Here is a 21377-nt window from a genome sequence, read left to right on the forward strand (position 1 = left end):
TCCAGGGGAACAGGAGGGAGGCTTTGCATTCCTGTCCCCTCTACCACACTGCAGGGGCAAACCTGCATTGAATTAGCTTCTCTCTGATAAGAACCCTTTCTTCATGGCTGCCTTTGGGCCTGATCCTCAGAGAGGCTGAGCACAGTCAACTCCTAGTGACAACAATGGGAGCTGAAGCTGCTCAACCCCTCCCACAATCAGGTCCTTGGTGCCTAGCCCATCTAGCCCGCGCACACAGAGGGGTCTCAGGACACAATGAATTGGCTGAGGCAAAGAAGACATTAGTGCACACATGACATATCTCAATATAATTTCTAAAACTCTATGAATTGAACAGATAAAATACTTCTGGTCTATTTTTGTTACAAAATATTAGCCATTTGGATTCTTTGCTAGGTGTGACCACACTGCTGTTCCCAAAGGAAGCTGCTCGGAAAGGATATTTACAGAAGGAAACAGATACAGACAGACAGATGCTCTCAAAAGCCTACACATAGGTAACATTTTTGTGTTTTAAAAAAGAAACATTCAGATGGGATGTGCCATGTGGTGAAGGTGTGAGACCCTGATGCCATAAAAGCTGCTGTCCCAGGTGTGGCTGCTGAAAAGCAGCCCAGACAAAATGGGCTAGAGCCTTTAGAGAATTACAAATAGAGCCCAAGAAATGTTTCTGGCAGCTCCAGGCTCCTGTCCTTAGGATGGGCTGCTAGAGCAGCGGGAGCAGCATAAGCTAAGTCAGCAAAGAAGTCAGATTTGCATTCCCCATTTCAAAGCAGAGATTCTCCCAAGTAGCAGCGCATGGCATCCAGGACTGAATTGTGTTTTAGAAGCCCCACAAACATATGACACTAATTCCAGACTGAGCCTTCTAAAAATACTCAAGTATTATAGACCAATAGCCCCAAAACACTGCAGAACATGGTAGAGTTTTTGAAGAAGGGGATTTGGAGTCAGTTAGATTCCACTTTACGACCAAACACATAAAGGGTAACAATGGATGCTGTGGAATTCCTTCTGGGATTTATGAAAATCCATATTAAAAAATACAGTAGTATTGTACAGCCGTGGCCCAAATACTCTTGTATCTGTTGCCCTGATTCTCCTCTCTCTCTCTCTCACACCAGTGTTGTCCTGGGGTAACTGCTTACTGATAATTTACACAGGTGTAAGAGAAGAATTAGGACCAGAGAGACATCTTCTGAGCTGATGTAAAGGGACAGAGCATCTTCCACTTTCTTACCCCAGAGGAGGATATTGCTTCTTGTGTGCTGGACCATTACTGTACAATGCTGTAGTGTTTGTTTAATATGCAGCAGCAAATCATCACTTCAGTTTGGCTTATCTAATTTCTGCAGCAGGCACCTGCCTGATCTCACAATCCAAAATCTCCTGCCAGTCTCACAGTCAGAAAAAACATTGTGTGTGGGTTGGTGATTTTCTTTGCGCCACTTTTCTCACAGCAAGGGGTGGATTGTTTCTTGCTTTTCCCCAGGCCTTTCGCTAAAATGTTTGTTCAATCTCTTTGTCTAATGGCACCCTTGCCAGTGATCAGGTTATGTGCAGTGGTTTCTACTTGCAGAATTATAAGTATACTGAGTGTGTGTGTGTGTCTGTCCGTTTGTGGATGGGGAGTAGTGGGCACAGGAGTACAATAGGCCAGACGGTATGTATACACATTTTAAAGTGCTTGTAACGCTCAACGAACCCAAACGAAAATAAGCAGAGGGTCTCTGGTCACAGTCCCAGAGGGCTCAACTACACAGTGGATTTTAGAGCAACCCCTTCTACTAAAGGAAAATCCTGGAATAAACCAAATAACCCTTGCCCTTCATGGAAACAGGCTGCATGCCCAGCAGTGTAGAAAACAAGAGGAGGTGGAAAGGTATGTGATTGCTACATTTGCATCCCTGACCAAATCTCCATGCCAGAAGCAGTCTTTGGTAGGTCAGGGAAGTGGACCTCTCTCACCCTACTACACCCCTTCACCCCATGTATTGGTAAATCCTAGCACTACTGATAGCTTCCTTCCGGATTCTCTGTAACTTGAAGTCTTTAAATCAAGATCTGAAGAGTTCTATAACTCAGCCTGAGGTTACAGGCCTAGTGCAGGAGCGGGTGGGTGAGGGTCTGTGGCCTGTGATGTGCATGCCAGACTAGATGATCATGATGGTCCCTTCTGACCTTAAACTGAGGAGTCCTTTATCCAGTGTTAAGGGGGGGGGGAAGGGGAGGACTCAGGAAAGCTTCCTGCTTTTTATGTTGTCTTAATTTCACCACTTAATTATTAATAACGCAAATCTCTCTTCTAGGAACTTCACACTGTTATGAATATTTTATCTAAATAATTATTTCATCAAATATTTTAAGGTGTTTTGTTGTCACTTTGTGTTAAATGTCAAATAAAATCTAATTTATTTAAACACACACAAACCTTCACTGGCTTAATGAACTCTGGGGAAAATCAGCCTTCCTTCAAGGCTGAGAGAATAAGCCTGGAGAAGGAAGAAAATTGCCAGAGATGCTAAGAGGCTGTCATCTCCCCATCAGCAGTGGGTAAAAATAAAATGCTACCAACGGCTAGCTGGCAGCGAGATGGCAAATTCCACCTGTAGGATTTCCCAGTAAGCTAAGGCCCAGTCAAACGAGATCCTGTCTATAGCTAGTTTGGAAGGGCTCACCCATTCCTCACTACAAAGCCAGATGGCATGGGAGCCAGGCTGCATTTCAGAGCCCGCTGGGGGAGAGGATAGCTGAAAGTCAGGCCATGTGAGAGCTCAGCACTGCACAGGAGCAGGACTTAAAACTAGGCCCACTAAAGGTAGGGGGCAGTTTCTCAGGTGCAAGAGCTTCCTAATCTTGGGCCCTTACCAGCTTCCAGTCCCCTGCCTTGCCCCCAGACCGGGAGGGCTCATCATAAGCATCCTCTGTGTGGTGCCTGTTTGTTCTCCTTTAATCTGTATTTGGCATTAAGTATAAAAGCAGAGGCATTACATCCTGCTTCGGCCAGAAGAACAAAGCCAAGAAAGCAGCATCTGCCTGTGCGTGCACACGGGACACTCACTGAAATGGGGTGTACGTGCGTTTCAACTGTGGGGATAGACCATCAAGTGCTGCGCTTACCACCAGGCTTTTTGCCAAGCCTAGGCACTGTCCTGGGTGCCCCAGCCCAATACAGCATGTCTCCCTCCAAAGCCTGCCTGGGAATCAGGCTGACATCCCAGAGCGCGCGGTCTTTATGACCCTGATCCAGAACCTTCTTCAGCCTCATCCAACTCAAACCCTGGCTGATCACGAGTCTTTCAAGCTGAGTGTCCTGGCAGAGCCCACTGACATGTGAAAGGATGTGGGACAGCCCGACATGCAGGGCCTGACAGATCACAGCCTTTGCTTCTGCGAATAGCCCCACTGAACTCAAGGGGTTGGAGCCAACTGGGGTAAAAGCCTTCCTGTAGCTGACATGACGCTACCTGCCCTGCTGACTCAAACGCTGTCCTCCACAATCCCCCAGCTCCAGGTGCCCGACAAGAAAACTGCTGTGTCACCAGCCAGCACCGGGCTCCCGTGTCGCAGCCGCATGTGGAGAGGAAAAATCGTCTCTCGCACGCTTTTTAAAAATCTAAAATAAGGACCTAAAACTTGTTCTGCCCTGTTTTCAAATTCTAAAATGGCTCTGCTTAAGCCTCGCAAGGAGATAGAGCGAGCAAGACCAAAGCCTTTAAGCTAATTAATACCTGCTCCTCCCCACTGTGTGGGGAGATTTTTTTTCTAAAAATACAGCTCTAGCCCATTTTAAGGCCGGCTTTCTGCATGTCAGTGTGACCGATAAGCATGAGGAGCTGAGCTGTTAACTCCCTCTGGAGCGCTGATAGTTGGCTTGGGGGAAAGGGAGGGATCCCGCTGTGCGCAAAGGGTGGGAGTGTGAGGACAGGACCAAATTCCCATTAGGGAGCTTTAAGCGGGGGCAACAGACTATCCAAGCAGGAGCCATGTTTAAAGTGTGGGTCCCCAAGGCCATCAGGAGGGTGGGCTCCAAACAGTCCCCTCCGTGCAACACTGAATAGAAAGGATCAAATGAAGGGATTTTTCCATCCCAGAAGGTGAACTTAACATTTGGCTTTTTCTCAAGAGCACAAATTTCAGTGAGGAGGAGACACAAAATCAGCTGGGAGAGGACACAGCTGCGGTTGGGGCTGAGGGAGTCCTCCAGGTGTTGGCGCATACTCCTTTGTGCCAGAAAAGACCAACCTGTGTGCGTCTGTGAGCGCGCACCACAGATCCAGACAGCACTAGCTCGTTGAGAAAGCAGTCACCCCAGAAAGGTTTTGGGGGGTCTAAACTCTCCCTTCTGCGCCCCCCAGAACAACTTGGTTTTTCCTTTCCTAAGCATGCACCGAGCATACTCTACCACACAGGGGTATTTACATGTGATGAGTTCTGCTGGATCTCAGCAAAGCTCTCTTGGTACAGTGTCCCAATTTAACAACAGAAAGAGTTTTGGTGTTCAAAGTGAGGCCATCATTGGGTTCTGCCGCAGCTTGGGACAGTCTCCCCTTCTCCTGCTCACTCTCTCTCGGAACCGGCTGCTGTGAGAGGAGAAGATACCAAAGGGTGGTGAGGAGGAAGCATGTGATGAGTCTCACAAGTTCTCAGCTCCAGCTTAGCAGGCAGCAACGGCAGCAGCAGTGTTGGTGACAGCAGCTCCTCGGCCCACCCCACCTGTGCTCTACCCAAAGTCAGTGCCCTGTACGGTGAGTCTGTTCCCGCCAGAACCCGGTGAAGTTTCATGTGATAAAATCTTGGCCGGGGACAGGTGAGGTGGAGGAGAGGGGTGAGGAAGAGAAAGAGGGGTCGAAATAGCAAACTGAAGACACAGAGCAAACAAAGCAGAGAACCAACCAGCTCGCTGGGAGAAGGGTGGCAAAGAACTATGATGGGGTCCATGGAGGAGGCATGAGTTGGAGTGAGCGGCTGGGTGGCAGGCGCAGGTGGAAGTGTGAGCTCCAGGACTGGCCGTTTCTATAAAGGGCTCTTCGCAATTACCATCATCTCAGGGGAGATGGGGAGGAGTTAAGTCTGCTCAGGTTTGGTTTTTCTTCTCTTTTACTAAAAAATAAATCCCAAACTAGATCTCTTTGTAGACAGAAAGGGTCGCGGGGAAAACCTGTGCTGTTTGGTGGTGCTGGTGGTGTGGCTACACTAGACTGCGTGAGCCACTGGAGTGCCTACGCCTATGAAGCAGGGAGCTGGGGGGGCAGTACTGGTGTGGGTGGTTGTAGGGTGGTGGCGGAGGCGGAAGTGGGGGCTGATGAATGATTTTCACTGGGGTCCCTTGGAGCCCGCTGCCTGCACTGCGCAACGGGGTGGAGCTGCAGGAATCGGAGGAGACGTAGCGGGTCAAAGTCTGGTTGAGGGCCGGCTCCATACGAGCGAGGCACGGCTTGTCCAAGACAATGACTTTGACAATCTGCTGGCACTGTACAAGTGTCCCCGCCGAGGCGGGATAGGAGGGTACCAATGCTGTCTCCAGCCTCTCCTGTGGCATGTTAGGACGCGTGCTGGCCTGCGTTCCACTCTCGGGCCCCAGGACGGAGTTGTGCTGGTACGTTTGAAGCCTGTTGTGAATTGACACCTAGTTTAGAAACAGTCAAAGAAGCATTAAATGTTACAAGACATTTTCCCAGCTGCTACTACTGGCTGCCCTGAGCCCCACCATCTCTCATGCGCATCAACCATAACCCACCCAAAGCATGATCCCCAGCCACAGCTCCCTCTCCCCACACAATAGCTATCTCCCCTCCCATGCCCGAGCTAGAACTAAGGTGCCCTCTTGTTGCCATCCCATTAAAGGCAGGAGCAGCCTTTCCAAATGCAATGCAGACGTTGATTATCCGAACCTCCCGGGGCATGTGAATGAGTTCTGATAGTGGCGGTATCTGAGAATTCTCATTGTAACGAATTGCCCTTGGAGGCTGTGCCCTGGCTCCAGGCAGCAGGGCAGGTGGATTGGTGAGCCGGGTTTCAGATAATCAAGGTTGTACAGTTCTGCAAAGTGACACTGGCTGAGGCTCAGAGCGAGACTCGCGCCCGCCCCAGCTCCCTGAGCAGGAAGGTGCACAACATGATTTGCTAAGCTGTTTACAAAGGAAAAAAAGCAGAAATCTGACATATTCCAGCAAACTGCAGCTCCCGCCGATCCGTTTGATGGTTTGTAAGTGAAAGGAAATGAGTTAAAAGAAATTACCCATCTAGCTGGTACAATGATAAAAGAAAGGCATAATGAAATGGCAGCAGATTAGATAATCTCAGAGAAAATGGAGATGCTCTTCTGCTGATGCAAATTACTGGGTGATCAGAAGGAAGAGGGGAAAGGAAGAGAGGCTTCAGGGGTCTCCATGGACCTGAAGAGAGTCCCCCACGTATGGGCACCCACTGATTCCAGAGTGAAAATGGGGAGGAAGCTCAAATGTACTGGAACTCCCCGGGAAACAGGGGTCGGTAGGGCAAGAGCCAGCTCCCAGAAGTGGGTGGCTGCAGGACAATGAAGCGAGTGGGGCTCTCCTGGGAAGACTGGCTGATGGCAGAGTTCTCCCTGCCCATGGGTGTCTGCCAGGTGGTGGAGATCCCCGGGCCGGGGGAGGGAGGCTGGCTGGCCCCAGGGAGGAAGGCAGGATGGACTGGGGGGCAGGGAGGACACAAGACTCCCTCAGGGGGACTGGGTGATAGCACAGCTCCCCCTGCCAATGGATGACTCCCGCTGGGGGATGGGTGGTGGCTGGGCTTTCCCGGGGCACTGACTGGCTGTGAGGAAGGGAAGCTGCCTCCAGAACTGGGTCACTCTGAGGGGGACAGAAGTCTGACATGGGAAAAAGTGTCTGCAGGTTGCTGGTGCTTCCCCACAAGAGTAAGTGCATGGGGGACAGTGGCAGAATGTACGTCTGCCGGCAGATGGCATGACCCACTGGGAACTGGTGCCTATGAGGAATGGAGCTCTCCAGGGAAGCTGCAGGGTAACTGAGCTTCCCTCAGGAATGGGTATCTTTGAGGTGATGGAGCCTCCCCTAGGAAAGAGTGGCTGCAGGGCCTGAAGTGCTCGCAGCACCCCAACTCACTGAGGCAATAAGCTGCAGGCAAACATCAGTCCCAGTGGAAACTGGAAGCTGAGGACTGAAAGCACCTATGTCAGGAAATGGGTGTCTGCAGGGAAATGCAGCTTCCTCTTCCCCCAAAGGGGACTGAGAGCCGCAGAGGGATGGAGTGCACTATGGCAAGAGGCATCTGCCGGGGGATAGAACTGCCTTGAGAAAGGCCAGGTTGAGGGCAGCTAAGACACTCAGGGGAGATCTCCTCGGTGCTACAGCTATGCTGGGAGAACGGGCAGCTGGGAGGCAATGGGGCTCTCTGCGTAGGAAAGAGTATCTGCTAGGAACCGGCGGTCCCTGCCGAAATGTGTGCAAACCGGACAGTGGAGCTCCCTGCATAGGAAAGTGAATCTCTGGGGCAAGGTTTGCAGGGAAGGTTACTGCGGGTAAGTTCGCACTGGTGGCTGCATGGCGTTAGCAATGTCAGTGGCCTGTCCAGGCAAGTTTTTAGCTGGGTTCTCAGTTTTCCCTTAGGTAGCAGCGCGGGTTAGTCTATGGCATTCGGGAGCTTGGTCCATGAGGGATGTTGCAGTTATAAAGACGGATTGAAAATGCTTTGAAGTTTAGTTTGGATTTGAAAGTTGTATTACCCGTCCTAGCAGTAACTTTTAATTGTATCTCTGGAAATTGGTAAAATTGTCAGTCTGGCTGGGGAGGCATTGATTAAAACCTGAGAAAAGAAACAACAGAGAATGTGAGAAGAGCTGAAGTGAGAGAGAATTACTTACCTCAGCTGCTCTGTGCTCTACTTACCTCCACTGTGCTATCTGAGACCTTCTCCCCCAATTCCTTCTTGCCTTTGAAATAAAACAGACCTATCAGTGAGGAAACCTATGTCTCATGACATCAGAAGGAGCATGGCTTGAGGCTGTGGCAGCTCACAGGACTGGTGAGGTGCTGTGGAGCCTCTAGGTTCAACTCCAGCTCAGACTGATGGCAACTGACTGTTGTTATCATGTGATAACCACTTGGTGGGATAGATGAAATGAGCTGCTGACCCCAGCTCAGTTTCTTGTGGACTGGTGCCCAAATCATCACTGTGTCTGGCCTTAATTGGCAGCCGTGGCAGAGAAGCCAAGCCAGGAATGAACATAAAGCCTGTGCTACCTAGACGTGGCAGGTTGGTAGGAGGGTGTGAAAATAGCTTATAGTGCAATTGCCCATTCTTGGGATAAAGAAAGGACTTTGGTCTGTTGCTTTTCCCTCCAAGGGTTCGCTGTGGCTATTTTGCAGTTGGGGTGGCCCTCAAAGAGGCTTTTAAAGAATTTTCTGAGGTACCTGCTGAGCACTTATGCGCACCTCACTTCCACTATTTGCTGAGGGCCCAGCCCTTGCTCACAATGCTGAGCACTAGCACCCACTGAAGTCAACATGAATACTTGGGTGAGCGTCTGAGTAACAGCTGCACAGTCAGCCCCCAAAGGAGAGTGACCGCTAACCTGTCGGAGATGCTTGCTTGGACTGTGGTTCCATCTGAGCCCCGTTGGTCTTTAACGTAAGAGTCTTTGCCCCCTGCTGCTTCTCCAGCTCCCCTGAGAGTCAGAAGGATAACAGTGAATGGGGAGAGACAGGGACAAGAGTGAAAGTGAGACAAAGAAACAGAAGAGAAAGTCAGCCAGAAGAGAAGATGTACAAACAAGAAGGGAGAGACCGAGAGGCAAAGGAAGACAGGAGAGAAATAGGAATTAGAGATGCTGTGTATGCACATGCCAGTAAAGCCCCACGGAGGGCTAGACTCTGACACCCACATTCCCAGGGAGTAGCACCTTACTCCACGAGTGATACAGTTGACTCCAATGGGAATACTCATCCATTCAGAGATATTAAGGCCAGCAGGAACCCTCCTGATCTAGCCTGACCTGAAGAGCACAGGCCATAGAATTTCACCCAGCAAAACACAGATGGAGGTGCAGTGACTGGTCCAAGGTTACCAGCAAGCTGTGAACAGAACCCAGGTCTCCTAACTCCCAGTCTGGTACCCAGTCTACTGGGCCATGCTGCCTCTCATGGAGTAAAATTATGCAGCGCGATGAAGGTTATCAGAACCTGCTGCTTATACCAGTTCATATATACAGAATCTTCCCAGGTACTCACAGGTCATATCTGCATATGAACATACATAGGGACAATCACATGCATATTCCAACATACACCTGCATGGAAGGGATCTTCAACCCCCCAACACACGTGGACATACATACAGGATGACTGCATGGAGTCTGGATCACGCTGGAAGCCTTACATTCAATTCGTATCTGTTCTAGCTCCATCACCTCTGCGATTGACTCTTTTAGATCTTCCACAAATTTCTGCATTTCCTCTGAACCCAGAGCACAGAAGTGTAGTACCTGTTTCTTATCTGAGCCTGAAACTGGAGTCACCAGGGTGATGCCATGGGGGTAATCTGAAAACAAGACACGAAAACAGATTGGAAGAACGAAAAACCCAGACCTAACAGCACCAGCCCTTGCTTGAGATGTGGCTGCATCACTCCCACTACAGCACGACATTCAAGACTTTCTAGCACTGGTGCACAGGTGCAGTGCATCGTCGTACTATAGCGCAGGGCAGCATGTGGGAACCTGCACTGTTCAGGTCACAGAGCCTACGCTGTCCTATAGCACAAGAGCTGTGAGTGTACAAGGGATTGTCTCATCGTGCAGCACAGGACCTGTCTCCTGCAGCGCCGAGACACGACTGCCGCACCTCCCTTGCAGTCACGACAGTACTATGTAACTGGTATTTGCCACCGCTGCCATGTGATTGCATTTCCTCTGTAGATCCCAGCACGGCAAAAAAGGAACTCTGCACAATATGGTGCAAGCACAAATACTGCAGTCCAGTGCAGAGGCCAGCAACCTCCAGCACTGACATACCACTGCAGCAACCCCACTAAATAGCAGCACAGCATGCAGGAAACTCCAGCACTGAGAATAGTAACTGTAACGCTTCTGATATGTTCCATGTGTTCTGGGAACCCTCAGCACTGAGACATGACAGTAGGGCACTTGGTTGGAATAGGAGCAAAGGGCCTTACATTCAGGCAACAAATCTTTCTCTCACCCAGCAGGAGACAGAACAAATCCTGGCACCATTGAAGTCAATTGCAAAACTCCCATTGACTCTGGTGGGGCCAGGAATTCACTCTAGGTCTCTGTCCTAGCCAGCAGGGGGCATGGCAGGGAAGGAGACATGGGTATACAAGGGTCATAGCCTGCTTTCTGTCCCAGCCAGAAAGGGCCACCACCTATACTGACAGGCGATCCCACTGTGCAGAGAGAAGAAGTAGGACACAGGGAGACACACTCCATTCATCCAGCTTTAAAACAGACAGGCCTATTTTTCAGTGGTTTGTCCTCCGGTACTGAAACAAAACTGGATGTGGACAGTATTGGATAAGGGATGCCATTTTGAAGAGCACGCTCTGCCTCTGCTGGCATGAACTTGCACGCATGGTGTGTGCGAGGCCCTGCTGGCCAGGCCAGAGTACACCACTCCTGTCCAGTATTCAGGGAATGCGTGAGTGGCCACCCTAACCCAGATAGACTCATTTCTTTCCCACCCAATGGAAGGCATTGTAGGGCATGTGGCAGGGGAGATGCAAAGGGAGCAGAAAGCGCATAGAGAGATGAGGGCCAGTGTTCTGAGAACGAAAGTGGATGCAGAAAGGAACCAGCCAGAGACTCCAGTCTCCAGCCAGTAGGGGAGCTGCAGAAGCAGCCAAAGCAGGGACCTCCAGACATTCAGAGAATTTTCTACAGTTTTAACTGGACTTTCTCTGCCCTGTGCTGAGTGGCTGTTCGCTCCACTCTGCCCCTCCTTCAAGGTCTCTTCCCCTCAGCTTCACTCTGCATCTGCCCCTCTCACCCTCTTCTCTCCCGTTCCCATCACCCTCCCTTCCTTTCTCTTTCCATTTAGCTGATCCCCCTCCCAACGAAACCCACCCAAAGAAACAAACAATTGTGGCACTAACGTGCCCTTTGCCATCATCCCATTGTTCGCTCAGCTTGTGTGTTCTACCCGTTCCCCATCCCTGGGCCCGTCTTGTCTACTGACATTGTAAGTTCTTTGGGGGCAGGGACCATCTGCTCTGTGTTTGCCCGGCCTAGCATGATGAGGCCCCATTCTTGGTTGGTCCCTAGGCACTATGGTAACTAACATGAATAAATTCTAAATTCACTGTCCCCGCTCTGACAGTGACACCCCTCTGTGACCTTGGGCCACTTAACCTCTCAGCCTCAACCACCCTACGTGTACAAGGGGGATGTAAGTCATAGAGCCCGTACCAATCTCGCAGGGATGCTGTGAGGGTGAAATAGTGTCTGCAAAGAGCGCTGAGGATGGGCTAAGTATTATCATCATCTCCCTTCTCCACGGCATACTCCACACAGGTACCCACGAGTATCAATGAGCAACAGCAGCAGCTTGTGCAAATGCTGCCATCTCCTCCCACGCTGAACCCGGCACCATCAGTTAGGCTGAGTGTTTCTGGCACTCCTCCTCCACAGAACCAGTCTAAATAATGATAAATAATGGCTCCATTCCCAGACCATCAAGGTCAAGCCGATGAGGTTTGGCCTCGTGCCACACTTTTGTGGTTGCCGTTCCAGCAGCTGTTTTATGTCTTGGCGCCTCTGGGGTGGTGGAAGGAGGCACAGCACCTGAACAACAGTGGGGTGAAAGGCAGAGCCAGAGGCGTGACACCTGTGGGGGGGACAAGCTCTGCAGCCGCACTTGCGAAGAGTGCGCTCCATCTGGTACGGTCGCCATCTGGTGCTTGCTATGTGTGTGGTCCTGCCCATACCGCCAGTCCAGCCGGCTGCACCCCCCTCTGCTGCAGAGTGAGCCGTACCCCTCTTGTGCTCAGGGGGAGCAAGCAGACACATTCTAGCTGCCTCCTGTGCAGGTGCAATGAGAGGGATAGCGGGTAGGAGCAACTTCTCCCGGACCCACTGCCCCCATACAGCAATAATTCAGCCCTCAGTGCTCAAATCCCTGCTGATGGAAGCCTTTCCAGCTGGAGGTTCCAGAAGCAGGGACCTTCCCTCCAGCTCCACCTGCCTATCCCCTCCAGGGTGCCAGCCCACAGCAGACTTACATTCATTCTCAAAGAGATGGAACTGCATCCCCAACAAGCCAACTGACTTGCAAAATGTGTAGGTCGAGGAGCTTTTCTTCTTGGGGCAAAGCTTGAGGATCTGTCAAAGAGAAACATCAGCAGCTAAGGGCACTGGGAAAGAATGAGGCACGAACAATGCAAAATGCTTCGAGTGTGCTCCAGAAAAGCTCTGCTAACGCAGCATCAGCGTGATGAATGGTAACCCATAGGCTCTTTGTCTAGTGATTTCCCTGTCATGCCACTCTGCATGCTGCACTTACGTACACAACGCTCCAGACCTCGCTCCTTAGATGGCCTCTCTTTGACACTCTCCCATTTGCAACTTTGCAAGCAGACTTTAGTCACTCCCTCCCTTGTGGGCCAGAGCATGCCATTGAAGGCATGGGCTAGCATAGAGGGTATTACAGAGCCATCCACAACATGCCTTCCAGAGTGCCCGGGATACAGGATAAGTATGCATGCTGCATTGCCCCTTAGAAGACATAGCACATTCTCCCCTTCACATCTGGCCATTGTCTTGCATCTGCTTCCTGCCCCTTTCAGTTGGCTAGTGCCCCAGGGGACACTAGTAGGGAGCAGTCCGTACCGTCAAGCTCCTGTGCGGGTGAGCATACAAGGAGCCTTTCCCCCCTTATGTACATATGCAAGGGACAGGCACAGCCTGAGCCAATATTGGAACAACCATCTTCCCAATCCACCTTCAAATCACTCCTGAAAACTCATTTCTTACCACTAGGCTTCTAGCGCTTCACTTTTCTCCCACCCTTTCTGCTCCCAGTCTTGCTCCTGATTGTTCAGTGTTTGCCTGGTGTCTGCTTAAATTAGACTGCAAGCTCTGGGGTAGGGAATGTGTTTTTAAAGTGCCATGGACATCTGTGTCACTATGTGAATAATGAATAATCTACACTGAATGCGGCAGTGGTAGACGGCAGTGGCTAGGCAGTGTTCGTCAGGAAGGATTTAGACAGAAGGGGAACTCTGCCTGCCTCGGCACTGACAGATAAAGAACTGAGCTTCACTGAGAGGAATGGAGTTACTGTGGAAAGTACTGACCTTGCTTTGATTGTTAACGGGACACAGAACCACCATGGGACATGACTTATTGAAGGGTTGAGATTCCTTTAGGTGCTATTGCCCCGTTTTACCATGGGGGATGCCATGGCATCTTCTTACAGTGGGAGGCGGGATTCTGTGGCCTCTTCTTATGTGAGGTTGGGGGTTGCCATGGCCTAGTTTTGCCAGCAGCCTGTCCCCCTTCCTGCTGTACCATTTTGACAGTGTTTCCCAAAGAATTCAGAAGCTCCTTTGACATAAGAATGGCCATGCTGGGTCAGACCAATGGTCCATCTAGTCCAGTATCCTTTCTCCCAATAGTGGCCAGTGCCAGATACTTCAAGAGGGAATAAACAGAACAGGACAATTACTGAGTGATCCATCCCCTGCTATCCAGTCCCAGCTTCTGGCAGTTAGAGGTTTAGGGACACCCAGAGCATGGGGTTGCGTGGTCCCTGACTATCGTGGCTAATCACCCTTGATGGGCCTATCATCCATCAACGTATCTAGTTCTTTTTTGAACCCAGTTATACTTTTGACTTTCACAACATCTCCAGCTCCTCCTTTGGCACACTCTCCTGCCTAACATCCCAGAGCATGCTCACCACCAGTAGGTCGTTGAAGAGGAACACCTCCCTCTGGTGAGCAGCCTGCTTCTGCATTTTATTCACGTCCGTCACCTCGTAAAGTCGGCTGCAGCAGACCAGCCGGCGATGGGGCACAGACAGAACCTGCAAGGCCCAAGAGAGAAGTTAAGTGGGAAATGTTCTCACTGCCCTCCCAACCCAAACGATTCAGTGTCATTTCTAGCTACTCAAACCTTCGTGCAGTGGCATGGGCCAGCTCTGCCCACCTGAATCCTTCTCCTCACCATCACTTTCCCCATGTGCCACAGCAAGAACTGGCCTGCACCCTTTGACTCTGAGGAACCTGATGGAGTGGTGGGGCAGGCAGTCACTGGAAGCCCTCTTATTATTGAATCAGATCACCACGTCTGGCTTACAGAGATCATGGGTGGTTGCTTACCCTCTTCAGCATCCTGCCATCACCCCAGCTGTGGGTTTGTAACTTTCTGGCCCTTCTGGAGATTATTTCACACAGTTGAGGTCAATGGTGTGTTTTTGCATTACTTATTAGTCCTGGCCAAGGAAACCATTGGTGTTCTCCTAACCCTTACACTCCTCAAGGAGCTCCTGGGAGAGCTGGCTGAGATCGCTTTCTATCAGACTTTTCCTTTCCTTTCCTATGTCCTCACAAAACCTGAAAGAGAGTCTGAAGCACTGCGGTGTATCTCTGAGGTGTCAACAGGCAGGGCCCGTGATAAGACTCTTGGCTAGAGGATGAGTGCATCAGCTAAGACAAATTCTGGCTAAGGGAGCTCCAGAACCATTAAGAAAGAATGAGATTGCAAGAAAGAGGGGAATCCAAGAAAAGGGAGCAAATGTTAAAGGACAGAAGGGAGTGGAAGGAGAGAAAGAAAGGACTATAGAAAAACAGGTGAATGGAGAAGGAAGGCTGCAGCTGCAACAGAAGGCAGGACAGAGGAGGAGATGAGAGGAGTGAGGAAGTAGAGGTGAGAAGAATAGAGCAGAGGTTAAGAACTCACTGTTTTCATCCCTACTATGGATTTCTCCACCTTGGTGACATAGGTCACATGATCCTCATTGGATTTGAGCTCTTTCTGTTGGATCCTCTCATAGATCCCCACAACCAGCTCCCGGGGAATGTCAGCGCCGTCGTCCACCCCTGCAAAGCACAGAGAATGTAGAGCAGGCTAGGCAGAGAGCAAGGGAAGAGCTGACAGTCCTCAGCATGCACCGACTGCCTTCTTTACACAGTGTGTCTAGGCAGTGTGGGGGAGATGGGGAGGAAGCAATAATCTCTTGGTATAATATACTGCCTTCTCTGCTGATATAATGATATAATCAGGAGAATGCAAAGGATTTCGATATTCCACTGCTTTGCATGCTGGCTTCTTTCCACATGTTCCCTGCCATTTTATAGTCACACTTTCATATTTATAGATCTTGGGCCACTCAGCAATAAAACCAGGCATTGATTTCATATAACCATCAACTTTAGAGATGGAAGAGGCCTATTAGGAGATCCAGCCCATTCCCCTGCCAATGCAGGATTGTGGCTCAGTTGTACCTTTACTAGTTGCTTGGTCTGGTCTAGTTGTAAGTGTCCCCAGTAGTGGGGCTTCAACCACTTCCCTTCAAGATTAAGAGGTGATGTGTATGTAGATTGTGGTTAGATGACAACTAAAGTGAGACCCAAGATAAGAGAAGGCAGGTGTGGATAGCAAGGAGGAGAGCACTCTGGATAGACAGTTAGAGGAATAGCATGGAATTAAGGAAGGGGAGATTTAGGCTATCCAGAAATCCTGTCCAAATATTTGAAGCACCAAGATGGGAAAGGAGGTGTTCCGGGAGATCCAACAGGATGTAACTAGGATGAAATCAAGCAAAGGAAAATTTCAGTATCAGAGAAAACTTCTGAACTGTGATATCTATTAAATTGTGTACATATCTCTCAAGAAAAGTGGTGGAAACCCACTCCTTGAGGCTTTTAAAAGTGGGCTGGACATATTGCTGGAGAATATACTGTAGAGGACAATCCTGCACTGATCCACTGGGTGATGGACTAGCTAGGACCCAACAGGTCTTTTCCATCACAAGCTTCTGCTATTATGATTCACAGAGAGCAGCAGCCCTGGTTACAGAAGCTTCAGTTTGTCTTTGGCTTCAGCTCTAGCGCACACAGAATCTGGAGCAGCAGGAGTTATGCCTACCTGGTGCAGCACCCTCACCTCTCAGGTTCCGGATGAAGTCCTCCAGCATCATCTTCCTGTCGGGTTTGATGTTGGGGCTGTACATGTCTGTGTTGAGGAGGATGATCGCGAAGGCCAGGATGAAAATGGTGTCCGGGTTATGGAACTGCTGGACCACGTCCGGGTTACACATACAGTACCGCTGGCTGTAGTGGGAGGGATGCCCAGACATACCATGGAGACCCCAGAGTGGAAATCAAAGGCCAGTCTACCCCAGATGTGCACTTAGCGAGGCCCAGACCGCTCCCCCTCAACTAGACCTCAGCACGAAGGAGCAAGGCGCAAATCACTCCTTTACAACCACACTTGCCTTCATCTCACACAAACTGGGAGTATCTGGCTGTTCTCCCAAGGCACAACTTACCCAGCAAGGGCAAATTGTGCCATCTAAGGATCAGCTCTACTGACTCACAGGGAGCTCAGGGAGCAACTGTGTCCCAGCGGGGCTCCGCAGGCTGGTGTACCCTGCTCCCCTACACGTGGCTGGTTGCAGGGGCAGGGGTGAAGCCCTGGGTCCACCTCCTACTTCCCTCTTTTGGGGCACAGTACCCACAGGTAAGTGCTGAAAGAGCAGTGTCATTATGGCTGCTCCTTGTGTGGGTCTTGCACACAGAGGTGGGGAGGTTCCTTGTGTGCTCTCCACCCTGCACAGCCATGTAAGGGACCATCTGACTCTGGCCCCAGTATGCTGTGCAGTCCTAGAAACCTGTAACTGCCTCAGGCCCCCAAGGGATTTCCCACTCTGCACCATGGATACCACTGAGTTCCTGCGAGACAGACATCACTGTGCCAGCAGGACAGATGGGATTTTACCTGTTAGCCTGCCTCAGGATTTACCCTTCCTTCAAAGAGAGGTTTAGCTCTGTCACCCTCTCTCCTTTGTCCTACAGCTGCAGAAATGTTAGCCACCCACTTCACCTTGAATGGTCTCTTGCAACATGTGTTAACTCCTTATGCTAAACAATCTGTTCCACCTTGTATTTAGCTTGACACGCTGCATACCTTTCCCAGACCTGAAGAAGAGCTCTGTGTAGATCAGTAGCTTGGTCTCTCTCACCAACAGAAGCTGGTCCAATAGAAGATATTCCCGCACCCACCTTGTCTCTCTAGTATCCTGGGACCAGCAAGGCTACAACAACACTGCAAACAACACTCTCGCTCCAGTCACTCCTTTACTTTGCCTACTTCCTGCCACCCCCACGTCCCAGCTCTTATTTTCCTCAGTGTAAACAGTCAGTGTCTCACAGCCAGCAGGGCTGCGCGGGCACACTGCAGTGACGGCTCTCCTACCTGAAGGCCTCAATTAGCCGTTCCACCTTCTGAGCCTCTCCCTGCACACGAATGTGGGCTTGGAATTTCCGCAAAGCTTCATCCAGCTCCATGCCCGAGAAGTCCATCTCGTCCACCACACAGCTAAGGGGCGAGGAACACAAATTCCTTCAGCACCAAGCCTACAATAACACTCTCTCTGAAGTGACACAGGGTGGGCTCATTAAGCAACCTACCAAGGCAGACAGTGACACCAGCAGAGCTTCCTATGGATTCTGCAGCATGTGAGTAATTCCTATGAACAGCCATGTATTTATTTCTTCATCTATTTCCTGTCGTCTGTCCATTGCTCACACACTGACCTGTGCAGTGACCCAGTACATTCACTCACTGCCACTCCTCCTCCTACTCACCCCCTCCAATCCATCCCTAACCTGTCCACTCATCCATCCCTCTCTTATACACCAGCAATTCATCCCGTTGGCTCTGCATGCACTTCTATCACCATTCATTCATGCATCCATTCCCCTTACCATCCGTATCTTCCTCACACCTCCTCATTCAGGCCCTGAGCAGGAGAAGTTTTCCTCTGGTTAATCATTAGCAGGTTCATGGTAGCAGCCCCTCTGCAAATGTAACATTTAAAAATAAAAAGCTCTTCCAGTGCATTGTTTCCCTGCACTAAGCCCAGTGCTTAATTTGCAATGAAAGAGGTTCCGGGGCTCAAGCAATTTTTTTACTTTCATAACTGATGCAGCAAGCCCAGAGGTGCCGACGCTATGAACTGCCAAGCCCAGAGGTGCCAGGGCTATGAACTGCCAAGCCAAGAGGTGCCGGGGCTCAGCCCTTGCACAAATTAAGCACTGACTGAGCCCCAGTGATAACTCTTGTTGCCAGTGTCTAGGATGCTGTGGAAAGAAACACCCCTCTCTGCCTACTTCCTCTATACTTTGGCTCCAAACTAGTGAAAGCTGAGCTCCCCTTCAGGCAAGTGAGACCAACTGCAGCCCCCCTCCCCGCAACTCTGCCATGTTGGGGTTAAAGTCTGCACATCATAATTGTACGTCTCTTCTCCCTACTGGCTATTTCTTCACACCCCTTCTCCACACACTTTGCGAAAAGCTGCTTTACACACTTCAGCATGACAGGTTTCAGAGTAACAGCCGTACTAGTCTGTATCCGCAAAAAAAAGAGGAGTACTTGTGGCACCTTAGAGACGAACAAATTTATTTGAGCATAAGCTTTCGTGAACTACAGCTCACTTCATAGGATGCATGCAGTGGAAAATACAGTGGGGAGATTTTATATACACAGAGAACATGAAACAATGGGTGTTACCATACACACTGTAATGAGAGTGATCAGGTAAGGTGAGCTATTACCAGCAGGAGAGAAAAAAAAACAAAAACTTTTTTGTAGTGATAATCAAGGTGGGCCATTTCCAGCAGTTGACAAGAACGTGTGAGGAACAGTAGGGGGGTAAATAAACATGGAGAAATATTTTTACTTTGTGTAATGACACATCCACTCCCAGTCTTTATTCAAGCCTAATGTAATGGTGTCCAGTTTGAAAATTAATGCCAATTCAGCAGTCTCTCATTGGAGTCTGTTTTTGAAGTTTTTTTGTTGAAGAATTGCGACTTTTAGGTCTGTAATCGAGTGACCAGGGAGACTGAAGTGTTCTCTGACTGGTTTTTGACTGCTATAATTCTTGATGTCTGATATGTGTCCATTTATTCTTTTACATGGAGACTGTCCAGTTTGGCCAATGTACATGGCAGAGAGGCATTGTTGGCACACGATGGCATGTATCACATTGGTAGCTGTGCAGGTGAACAAGCCTCTGATAGTGTGACTGATGTGATTAGGCCCTATGATGGTGTCCCCTGAATAGATATGTGGACACAGTTGGCAACGGGCTTTGTTGCAAGGATAGGTTCCTGGGTTAGTGGTTTTGTTGTGTGGTGTGTGGTTGCTGGTGAATATTTGCTTCAGGTTGGGGGGGCTGTCTGTAAGCAAGGACTGGCTTGTCTCCCAAGATCTGTGAGAGTAATGGGTCGTCCTTCAGGATAGGTTGTAGATCCTTGATGATGCGCTGGAGAGGTTTTAGTTGGGGGCTGAAGGTGATGGCTAGTAGCATTCTGTTATTTTCTTTGTTGGGCCTGTCCTGTAGTAGGTAACTTCTGGGTACTCTTCTGGCTTTGTCAATCTGTTTCTTCACTTCAGCAGGTGGGTACTGTAGTTGTAAGAATGCTTGACAGAGATCTTGTAGGTATTTGTCTCTGACTGAGGGGTTGGAGCAAATGCGGTTATATCGTAGAGCTTGGCTGTAGACAATGGATCGTGTGGTGTGGTCTGGATGAAAGCTGGAGGCATGTAGTGGACTGGTCCAGGCTGAGGTTGATGGTGGGATGAAAACTGTTGAAATCATGGTGGAATTCCTCAAGGGCTTCTTTTCCATAGGTCCAGATGATGAAGATGTCATCAATGTAGCACAAGTAGAGTAGGGGCATTAGGGGACGAGAGCTGCGGAAGCGTTGTTCTAAGTTAGCCATAAAAATGTTGGCATACTGTGGGGCCATGCGAGTACCCATAGCAGTGCTGCTGATTTGAAGGTATACATTGTCCCCAAATATGAAATAGTTTATGGGTGAGGACAAAGTCACAAAGTTCAGTCACCAGGTTTGCCGTGACATTATCGGGGATACTGTTCCTGACGGCTTGTAGTCAATCTTTGTATGGAATGTTGGTGTAGAGGGCTTCTACATCCATAGTGGCTAGGATGCTGTTTTCGGGAAGATCACCGACGGATTGTAGTTTCCTCAGGAAGTCAGTGGTGTCTCGAAGATAGCTGGGAGTGCTGGTAGCATAGGGCCTGAGGAGGGAGTCTACATAGCAAGACAATCCTGCTGTCAGAATGCCAACGCCTGAGATGATAGGGCATCCAGGATTTCCAGGTTTATGGAGCTTGGGTAGCAGATAGAATACCCCTGGTTGGGGTTCTAGGGTTGTGTCTGTGTGGATTTGTTCTTGTGCTTTTTCAGGGAGTTTCTTGAGCAGATGGTGTAGTTTCTTTTGGTAACTCTCAGTGGGATCAGAGGGTAATGGCTTGTAGAAAGTGGTGTTGGAGAGCTGCCGAGCAGCCTGTTGTTCATATTCCAACCTATTCATGATGACGACAGCACCTCCTTTTTGATTATGATGTCAGAGTTGTTCCTGAGGCTGTGGATGGCATTGTGTTCTGCACGGCTGAGATTTTGGGGCAAGTGATGCTGCTTTTCCACAATTTCAGCCCGTGCACGTTGGCGGAAGCACTCTATGTAGAAGTCCAGTCTGTTGTTTTGACCTTCAGGAGGAGTCCACCCAGAATCCTTCTTTTTGTAGTGTTGGTAGGAAGGTCTCTGTGGGTTAGTATGTTGTTCAGAGGTGTGTTGGAAATATTCCTTGAGTTGGGGACGTCGAAAATAGGATTCTAGGTCACCACAGAACTGTATCATGTTCGTGGGGGTGGAGGGGCAGAAGGAGAGGCCCCGAGATAGGACAGATTCTTCTGCTCTGCTAAGAGTATAGCTGGACAGATTAACAATATTGCTGGGCGGGTTAAGAGAACCACTGCTGTGGCCCCTTGTGGCATGTAGTAGTTTAGATAGTTTAGTGTCCTTTTTCTTTTGCAGAGAAGCAAAGTGGGTGTTGTAAATGGCTTGTCTAGTTTTTGTAAAGTCCAGCCACAAGGAAGTTTGTGTGGAAGGTTGTTTTTTTATGAGAGTATCCAGTTTTGAGAGCTCATTCTTAATCTTTCCCTGTTCGCTGTATAGGATGTTGATCAGGTGGTTCCGCAGTTTCTTTGAGAGTGTGTGGCACAATCTGTCAGCATAGTCTGTGTGAGATTGTAATGGATTTTTCACCTTCAGTCCTTTTGGTATGATGTCCATCTGTTTGCATTTGGAAAGGAAGATGATGTCTG

The 21377-nt window shown here is 49.6% G+C and overlaps 1 protein-coding gene across 5 annotated transcripts in view; it reads right to left on the reverse strand.

Moving 5' to 3' along the window:
- Positions 1-293: 293 nt before the first annotated feature.
- The window catches only part of IQSEC3 (IQ motif and Sec7 domain ArfGEF 3), a 127381-nt gene continuing 106297 nt past the window's right edge, over positions 294-21377 (reverse strand). Inside the window, exons 6-15 of one of the 5 annotated variants that reach the window (XM_073321055.1) lie at positions 17435-17557; positions 16124-16290; positions 14918-15057; positions 13917-14042; positions 12238-12337; positions 9382-9543; positions 8579-8671; positions 7893-7936; positions 7730-7809; positions 5527-5612 (exon numbers count right to left, since the gene is read on the reverse strand). In XM_073321055.1, the coding sequence (XP_073177156.1) occupies positions 7735-7809; positions 7893-7936; positions 8579-8671; positions 9382-9543; positions 12238-12337; positions 13917-14042; positions 14918-15057; positions 16124-16290; positions 17435-17557 (1030 nt within the window). In that variant the 3' untranslated portion in view covers positions 5527-5612; positions 7730-7734. Of the gene's footprint in view, positions 7810-7892; positions 7937-8578; positions 8672-9381; positions 9544-12237; positions 12338-13916; positions 14043-14917; positions 15058-16123; positions 16291-17434; positions 17558-21377 lie in introns of all 5 variants that reach the window. The other 4 variants (XM_073321046.1, XM_073321028.1, XM_073321064.1 and 1 more) reach the window with 4 other exon arrangements.

This window comes from Lepidochelys kempii, chromosome 1 (assembly GCF_965140265.1).
Source record: "Lepidochelys kempii isolate rLepKem1 chromosome 1, rLepKem1.hap2, whole genome shotgun sequence".
NCBI lineage: Eukaryota > Metazoa > Chordata > Testudines > Cheloniidae > Lepidochelys > Lepidochelys kempii.